Source organism: Trachymyrmex cornetzi, unplaced genomic scaffold (assembly GCF_001594075.2).
Source record: "Trachymyrmex cornetzi isolate Tcor2-1 unplaced genomic scaffold, Tcor1.1 scaffold223, whole genome shotgun sequence".
Classification (NCBI taxonomy): Eukaryota; Metazoa; Arthropoda; class Insecta; order Hymenoptera; family Formicidae; genus Trachymyrmex; species Trachymyrmex cornetzi.
This window is the reverse complement of record NW_017296881.1, coordinates 1,387,960-1,397,573: the sequence shown is the minus strand read 5'-3', so window position 1 is coordinate 1,397,573 and position 9,614 is coordinate 1,387,960. Positions and strand designations below refer to the sequence as shown.

The 9,614-nt window shown below is 34.8% G+C and overlaps 1 protein-coding gene across 4 annotated transcripts; it reads right to left on the bottom strand.

Moving 5' to 3' along the window:
* Positions 1 to 2,446: 2,446 nt before the first annotated feature.
* Positions 2,447 to 9,585, bottom strand: Plc21C (Phospholipase C at 21C). Of its 4 annotated transcripts, none has more exons than XM_018506387.1 (18): positions 9,319 to 9,585; positions 8,873 to 9,019; positions 7,988 to 8,259; positions 7,813 to 7,897; positions 7,305 to 7,716; positions 7,098 to 7,218; positions 6,821 to 7,016; positions 6,399 to 6,732; positions 6,138 to 6,320; positions 5,838 to 6,047; positions 5,446 to 5,765; positions 5,044 to 5,358; positions 4,895 to 4,939; positions 4,631 to 4,832; positions 4,318 to 4,540; positions 3,938 to 4,256; positions 3,045 to 3,236; positions 2,447 to 2,970 (listed from the first exon to the last, which is right to left on the bottom strand). In XM_018506387.1, the coding sequence occupies exons 1-18, from the start codon at positions 9,415 to 9,417 to the stop codon at positions 2,848 to 2,850; spliced, it is 3,798 nt and encodes a 1,265-aa protein (XP_018361889.1). In that variant the 5' UTR covers positions 9,418 to 9,585; the 3' UTR covers positions 2,447 to 2,847. The 4 variants fall into 4 exon arrangements, with proteins under 4 accessions (XP_018361889.1, XP_018361890.1, XP_018361891.1 ...); XM_018506388.1 differs by having other exon boundaries at positions 3,938 to 4,253; XM_018506389.1 differs by lacking the exon at positions 4,895 to 4,939.
* Positions 9,586 to 9,614: the final 29 nt, after the last annotated feature.

Sequence of the window (9,614 nt, the reverse complement as noted above, 5' to 3'; positions counted from 1 at the left end):
TTTTTTTCCCCCCCCCCCCCCTTTCTCTCTTTCCTTCCTGTAAAGGACGCCATAGCGATTGTTCAAAGGTGAACTAAATGCTGTACTTTTTATATCTATTGCAAATGAAATATTAAATCTGAGAGAGGTGCACGGGATATAACTTTAAAATTCTTAAGTTTACAGATGCACTATCGCTTGCAATAATAAATGCGTATGTCTTAATTGCTCTTTCAGGTTTTTCTGCTTGTTAAAACTCGATAATCGCGAATAGTTTATGCAATATTTTTTCCTTCACTCTCGACAACGCTTGAAAAAATAATGTACAAAAAAGAGCAGAATTACATAATAAAATGATAATAAAATGCTATTATTGCACGCGATGGTACAATTATAAAAGTGATATTTATATAAATATAATCTATAAATTATATAATATATTTATAAAATTTTGTTTGTAAAAATAACATCGTATTTTCCAGTATTACATCAAAATTACGTAATTTTGAAGTATTAAAAACGCAAAAATAGAAATCAACAAAATTGATATAAGCTCGACAAAATCGTAAAACAATACAGGCATAAAAAAGCAAAAAAATTAAATAAAAATATATATAATTAAGGTAAACGTATCTTTTAAGCTCAATGTAAAACATAATATCGAGATATAATTCATATTGAGATTCGTTCAAGTTCGTTCAAGTAGTTATACTTTCATATCTGTGAGTATCTTATTCGAAAACTATAATACATATAATTGATCAGATCAAATTATGGCTCTTTCGATGTAAGTACATGCAACGAAGGAATGTACTTAAATTCGTAATTATAAAGCGTAAAGAAAAGAATTTAAATTTCAAAAATACTAAATACCTTGAGATCGCTTATACAGTACACTTGTGCAACTAGATCGCAAACACAATTTAATGATAATTTTGTGCTTAATTGCCAAATATTTATTAACAAATAAGTTTATCAAAAATTCAAAAAACTATAATAGTTCAGTCTTTAGACTGATATAAAGAAACGCAATTCCTCGAAACGTAAAATATAAATAATAGAAATTACAACGACAAAGTAATCGTGTGTTTTACTTAAGTATATAGATGTAACACATTATTAAATGTATTATCTCCGTAAAAGTTTCTTCTTTCTCTATTTGATTTGATCATCGTTTCGTATACGATTATCGCCAAGCAGAATATGGTTCACCCCGTATACCTCTGCCTTTACTAAATCAACACGTTAAATAAATAACAGATTTACACGATAGACTTACGACGGGATAAATTTTAACTCTAAATTCGTTATTACTACGAAGAATTCCCTCATAGATACCTGTATACACGTATCATAGTGAGTAGCCTAAAATATCGTACAATTAGAAACAACAAGGACAATGTTACATCGTAACATTTTTGATTGTCTTCCTCAAAGAGGTTTGCCCGACCGTAATCGTTCAGAATACGAAGACTCTACACAATAAAATACTGGAACACTCTCGTGCCTCCAACAAGACAGTGTCCCAGTATTTCCACGGCACGGGCATCCCCAGAAAAAAAAATTTATTTTATATGGAGTACTTTCAGTCAAAAATATATCAGATCACGCGCGTTCGTGTAGACTTCTCTCAGCATTTTCCAATGTTTCTCCTCTAGGCCAAAGAGATTTTACCCTCTCAGTGTACTTCTTACATTATTCTGACTGGAATCTCCTGAGATCTGATCTTTTAATAGTCTAAGACCAATCTAAATGGAGCATCTTTTTTTTAGAACGAGATTTGAGTCAGTTTATGTAGTTGATTAAATAACGATGCCTTATGCATATAACAACAATATTAAATTAGCACTTAGGAAGGTTGTTTGTGTTATATTATTTTTTTTCTTACTTATAATTATATATATATATATACACCTCTCTCGCGCGTATTTCTCGCAAATGATCTTAATGCTTCGTTAAGATCATGCAAATATGTAATCGCAACTGTCACGTCTCAACGACTATCATAGATTCCGGAATCTCTCAGACTGCTTAATACTATGTGCAAGTAATGCAAAACTCATTTCTCATTAAAATTTGACCTTTGGTGCGTTCGGAGAGACACTATTAGCGCTACTTCTGTCATTCTATCTTCGTTGTTTATTAGACGTAAAACAAGGATAGAATGACACAAATAGTGCTAATAGCGTCTCCCTGAATGCACCTATTGTCTCTTTCTCTCTTTTACTAAGCAGATATTTTATCATTAAAGAGATCAGGATATAGGCGTTTTCACGTGAGGCACAATCGATTAAGGAATCGATTGGCATGTACGATCAACGCTCATCAGTCGAATAATGATCATCATAGTAAAAGATACAGCGTTAAAGTAATAGAAAATTACTTTGATCCACATTATTCGACATTTAATTTTTTTGAAGTATTAAATGGTAAAAGATCAGTATATATATATACAATTGTACCGTACATAATAGTCAAGACATTAACTCGTCATGCCTCATGTAGCACCGAGCTGCCTGAAATCACGTGATCTCTCGTTACAATACCGTCAATACGGTGGCAAATTCCCGGCGGGATGGCAAAAACGTTTTATCGTCGCTAGATAAGCGCTACGTGCCAACGTTCTGTTAATCGTTATTGATTCGTTTTCTTGTACAAGTGTCGGGAAAATATTGCGTCCAAGTAATATCTTGCTTTTTTTTCTCCACGTACTTCTCGTTGCAGAACTCGGACTGTAATTCGCGTTTGGTGCACCAGATTACATAACTGGATGTTTTGGACGATGCGTACAATGGCACGAGACACAGACATCCGTGAATCAATGTCGTGTCCTTATTTAACACATAGCTAGATGACTCGTTTCGTGAGTCAATATGTATTCTCGCTAAGTGATTCGGGCAAGCTAGCTCCGCCAGACGGTGACAGGGGTAACTCACCACTTTCGTATTTGCTGTAGCGGCTACTATACTCGGCCAGCAAATTAGCTTTCACCTGTGTTCACATCGGAATATATAAAAAAATTTCACGAATAAAATATATATTATTCGTCATGTTAGGATACAAACCTTGGCTCGCTCCTCTTCCAGTTTTTGCCGCACTTCTTCATGCTGTCTTTCCAACTCCGCTCTCTTCTTGTCATAAATTTTCGTTAAGCGCGTACATTCGTTTACACCTTTCTCCACGGTCGATTTTGCAACTTCTCGTTTTATACGTTCCAACTCGGCTTTGTCTTTGTGCACCTTGGCCAATTGTTTGACCTAAAGCGAAAAAATGTATAAAAAACCGAAAGAAAAAGGGGCTACGAGCTTAAGATTAATCGTTATAAATAAAAAATTTTTTTGAAACTGTTAATAAATAAACATGTCATTTAATAGGAAATGTAATAGGAATAAGTAATCAAATACAATCTAATAAGAGAAATACAAACTAAGAAGCAAAGAATAAAAATAAAAAAGTAATCTAATATTATAAGAAATGTACATTAAAATTATTATACGAATTGAAATTGTGCGATGTACAGTTACAAATTATATATATTTAATTTAGTAGCAGCTAAATTAAATGAGAATAAATACCTTATAATTGTGTGTCAATATAATATAAAAGTCATCTATTCTTAGACAATGCGATGAGAGTGAAAATAGTCATTTCTCTAAGATGTTCAAAGACAATATAAAAGTGACATATTAAGACAAGAAGGTCGAAACGTTTGTTTTTGTTTTGTTGTTTGTTGCCGGCAAATTAAAGTTTTATATTTTAACTAAATGACATGTTTATTTATTAACGATTTCAAAAAAATTTTTTATTTATAACGATTAATCTTAAGCTCGTAGCCCTTTTTCTTTCGGTTTTTTTAATTTATTGAGCCTTATTACTATTATAGGATAAATTATATCCAACGATCAGTTTTGTTACTTCATATATTTTGTTGTAGAAAAGTATTGTAATAGGTAAGTACCTCGCCTTGTCTCGTCGCTTGCAGCTTTCGTTTAACATCTGTAGTTTCTCTATCTAGAAGCACCTGAAGCATTTTTAATTGATTGGATTGCGATGCTCTCATCACTTTTTCGACAGTTGCAAAAAGATTCTCGTAATATTTTTCCTGTAGTTCACGTTCTTGTTGAACATGCGCCTTGCATACGGCTAAAAATCGTTCACTTTGACTTCTGGGTAAACCTCTGGTTCCTTCGATTCCCTCACGATTTTCAGGATCCTCCGGACATTCGGAAGTCTCAGGCATGGTCAAGGTGCTTAAACCCACTTCACTCGAAAAACTGCTTAAAAAATAATGCGACTGAATATTGTAGCAATTTCCGCCATCTTGTTTCGTATACTTACATAGTTTTACTCGACAGTCGCTTTACCAGCCTGTTGCTCATATAAAATTTCGATCTATGCTTCTCACCGTCAATCGAGGCTTTCTGCGACTGTAACCGTATTTTTTCTTTCTCGTGTTTTTTTCTCAAAGATTCAAGTTTCTTCTCAAGTTCCATCTTTTTTTCCCTGACCAGCTTGTTTTCCATGAGTTTTTCCAAACTTTCAGCTACTATTTCGTCACTTACTATAACAGAGACGAGTTGCCAACATATAAAGTAAAAAAAAAAAGATAAATTGGTTTTAGTAAAAATAACTAAAAAATAAAAACACTTACTATTGCTAACATTGACTGGGCTTTTATTTATAGACGTATCGACTGGTTGAACTGCAGGACAAGGAGTGTCATCGTCCACATCCACTGTGTCCGAACTACCTAAGCCACCGATAGATGGTCTACTATGTAAGCTACTGGAAGTTGGTAAAAGACTTGGCAATTCGCCTATGGACTGTAATCGTTTAGCTTTTACAACTTCCTCCTGCAAAAATAACATTATTTACTAAGGTATTATAAAAGAGTCAAATCACGTAAGAAACTTACAGCTGGTTTAGCAGTACTAGGAGTATCGCCAACTTTACTCTTATCCTGTAAAATGTTAGTAATGTTAGTAATGTTAGTAAACTTGGAAAAAACAAATTGTTGGGAAGCAAAAAGATTAGTAAATCGCTCAGCAATATTTTAAATCATACTTCGATTTCTTCCGGTTCTTCCAAACAATCTGTAAGAACCAATAATTGGTTCTCTCTCTTCTCCACTTCGCTCTGATATTTAATAGGATTCGCCAAAGCTTCAGCAAGTTCGCTTAAACCATCAGGAACGTAATCTTTCACGATAACGTGTAAAAACAGACTCGCTAATGGTAGGGGTTGCCCACATTCTGTTCTTAATGCTACGTGTCTATATCCTGGGCATAATCCAACTACGGGAAGTACCCTGTGACCGATTAAACGTCCAGATTCTTCGTACGCCGCTATCCTTATCGAGGCAAGTTCCGGCAAAACTACCTGAGAATGCGCAAACAACACATTATACAAAAAAAATATTTTATAAAAAAACTTACAATTAGAAATTTATGCGAATTATTATTTCACCTTCTTAAATACGAACGGCTCTTCGTCGTATATAGGATTAATACCATTATTCGGTACAATTTTTGTACGGAATTTCTTTCTTACGGTATCCGCTGGTAGACCGTACATGTCGACTTCTACGTAAGTTCCTACTCTTTTGTCGGTTAAAAATTGTGCGGATATTACGTGGATATGAACCGTGCCTGCTATAATACCATCAACAGTAGATTCCGCAAAGGGATCTAATCGCCGATCTTTCCTTCTCATAAATTCCGGTTTTAATAGATAACCGCAACGTTTATTATACTCAAATATTCCCAGATTTAATTGCATTGCCAGGTCTGTTATAAATAAAATCAAGTTTACTTCAACAGTAAATGATAGGTAATATACCAGATAAAACTCTTATTTACCGAGTGTTTGATAATTTAACGCAACCAATTGACATCCCGCATTCCAAAACACTTGTGGCATAAAATTACTGGAATCAAATCTCGTTCCTGCTGGATAAACTCTAGATAGTTGATGCTTGTTGTAATTCACAAACTCTAGTGGTTTTTCTTTCAAGAGAGTCGTAGCTTGCTTTTCGTCAAAAGATGACATTTCGTACATGCGTTTTTTTTCTACAAAAATACAGACGACATAAAAACTCGCCGTTTTCTCAAAATATGAAAAGAATGCATATAATATTCGTATTAAGATACTTTACGCACTTTCAGCCGATTCAAAACTATTAAAGTGTACGGGTTGTACATAATTAACTAAAGCTGAAATTTCTGCGCCCGCCTCTGTCTCTTTGGCCGCAGATTTATCTGGTGCGCCTTTATCACCTATTTTCAGTTTTATATCTTCCACATTAGACTCATCGTCCTCCGTACTCGATTCATCTTCTTCGTCTAAATAAAAAATCAATTCCTCGAATATGCGTATCTCTTCCATCAACATATTTGCAGTTTCAATTTCCTATTACCAACCTTCATCATCCTGGCCGCTGTCTTTACTACCCTGTCTTTGTTGTAACATCGGCAGATGGGGAATATCGCCATTTCCAATTTGCTGCTCATTTTCAGGTGCGACATCATCCATTTCATTCTGAGGTATAATATCCGGCGGAGGACCGTTTTCTCCTGCAGCAGATAGATTCGCTGTTCCATTAGTTTCATTCTCTGTGGTACCTTCAACAGTATCTAAAGCTTGCTGTTGCTTTTTCTGATGCTTTTTATGATGATGGTGATGCTTCTTTTTATTTTTTATTATTATTTTGCGCTTTAGTAACCCCGGTGGTGGAAGTTCTTGACCAGGCTCTAACTAAAAATAAAAAATACCTTCAATTACAATCATAATTTTTGCACGAAATTAATTTAATTTCTCCATTAAGCGTAACATTTAAAAATACCTTGTGCGATTCGAGTGGCGCATCAAGCAACATTTCCCCGAAAAAGTCTCTGCAGTACTGAGCGATTTTGGCTTGCTGCCTTGGATTGCAGTGATTTTCGAAACTGAGAATAACTGGGTAGTCAGACGTTTTAAAAGCAGTCTCAGCAATTGCCTCTATCACATCTCGAGCACATATTTCAGGTACGAATGTGTATCTAAAAAAAATTTACGTTTTTAATTATCAATTAAATACTTTTTTATGTAAAAGCGAATTAATTGTGCGATAATATTTATACCCGTGTACAATAACAGGTTCGTCAAATTTTCCATTCCAAAAATCTAATTCAACGCATCGACAACCAGATAAAAGACATTGACGATAAATTTCTACAGAACTTCTTCCAGTAAGTTGATGTCCTAAATAGAAGAAACATTTTATAAATACTCAAATTAAGTGTGATGTACTAAGTGTTACAAAAATAATTATAACAACATTTGTATACCTGTTAAATATGTGTTGTGACTAGAATTTATAAAGTAATGCGGAAGCGGTTGATCCATATCGTCAGACAATTCAAATTTAGAGACAGCAACAATTGGATTGTCTTCACTCATAAGATATCTCAAGAATCCGTCAAAACTCAGTTGCCCTTTATTTGCATTACATTTATTGGGTTCGTACTGATTTATAATATCCTTTGCCCTTGCTTCATTTGCGTAGGGATACAGTATCTCGTTGAGGCGCGGATCTCTTTGCGACTTGTTCAAAAAGTCCACAAATTGCGGAACAGACATCACTTTACGTCTACCAATAATTCCTTCAAACACTTTTTCCACGTCTGATCTCTGAGTGAGTGACTTGTAAAAGTTGAAGAAATCTTCAAATTGAAATTTTAACAACGGCACGACGTCACTCTAAGAAACAATATTGTCGTAATAAGTGAATATATGTATGTATGAAAGTATTTTACAGTAAAACTTTTCAAGGTTAATATTTAGAGCAGAACTCACTTTGCCGGATGGAAAGCCAGAAATATCGAGTGCTTTCTCAACACGCTTGCGGTCATCTTTGTTTTGTGCGAACATTTTTACTATACTGTAAAACGAATCAAATATAGATCTTATCCTATAAAAGAATCTTGCAGACAACGTTAGAATTACAATAGTACATTACAATATTACTTACTTTTTTACTGGTATCTTTTCATTTTTATCAGCAGTAAGTATAAGCTTGGTATGTGCTTTCAATAAGAACATAGTTGTGCTAGTGTTTAATTGAATCAAATTGTACGCCATTTGAAAAAGTTGTTCTGCCCAATGTTGTGCTATTTCTGCACGCGTTGTGCAAAAATTAATAAAATTCATATTGACAAAGTCAGAGCCGTAACAGATTGTTACAGTTTTATCTTCTAACGAGTCTTGAGAACCCATCGTTACAAGCGATTTCAGCTTTGAATCCTACAGAATAGAATTTTTAATTCGACTATAAATTTATCTGTTATCTCCTCTCTGACACACAAAGCGTAAGACATATAAACAAATGAAGTTCCTAATAATGCCACTAACACACCTCAGCGAGAACAAACAAAAAGTTTCATACAATGAACTAACTAAATGCATACAATGCTGCATGCAGAAGTATGTCACTTCATTCAAAGTTCTGCTTATTGATTTATAGGAAAACTGATCCAGCTAGGCGTGTTATTTCAATGAATACGGAACTGCCTTTATCTACCATTGGTGCTAGTGGTAGTAGGTGTGATAAAAAAAGCAAACTATGTATGGGACATAAAGTAGGTAATGGTCTATTTATAAATTAGTCAATAATTATTATGTGATGATGCTCTGTGCGTCATTGATATAATTATGGAAAAATTAGAATTCTCTTTGATTATTCGTTTTTGAGCATTTGTAAGTATTCAGTATTTACTTTATCACCAGTATTTACAATATACTATAATTAGTATAATTTACTATATTACTAGTAAAGTGGTAGCTTATGGAAACATCAGTAATGGATACATATGCAAACATTTGTTATTGTTAAAAGAAACACAAGTAAAATTAATACCTTTGGTACTTTTGCATATTTTCCTGTGCGAGTATCTCTTATAATTGCTATGTCCAGCATATCCATCTCATTATTTTGATCCACCCAGTGTAAGTAAAAACCATATTTATCCACTTTCAAAGTCACCGGCGTTGCCACCCCAGAATCCTACGATTACATAGCATTTGATATTATGAAAGATTTATTTTTGCCGCGTGACTGTTTACTATAATTGCTGCATAATGTACTTTCCGATAGTGCCATGTCCAAGTTCATTTATATCGGGAAAAGAAAGCGACGCGAGTTATTATCATGGAATTCTAATTCCTTTGTTTTTTTTTTGGCGTTGCTAAATTAGGAGGAAGCGCTCTTTTATGCCTAAAGTGACCTTTTACATTTATACTTTTACTAGCGCTCGACATTAAAACTGTCGACTACTAGCCGTAACATTAAAAATACACACGAACCTCGTCCCACTTGATAAACTTCTCTCCAGTTTGCAGCTGCTCGGAAACTTCCACCGGCTTTATGTGCATGGTGACACCTGTACCCTTATTGCTTGCCATCCTGACTCCTTGTTACCGCAAAACTTGCGCTCTTCAACACCGAATCTTCTTTATGAACGTAGTGGCAAAGCGACGAGCGGCGTGGAGAACGGCGGTAGCGAACACGCGGACGTTGACCACGAGGATGACGACGACGATGATGATGATAGCGGTGGCGACGGCGACGACGGCGACGGCGACGGTAACGACGACGACGG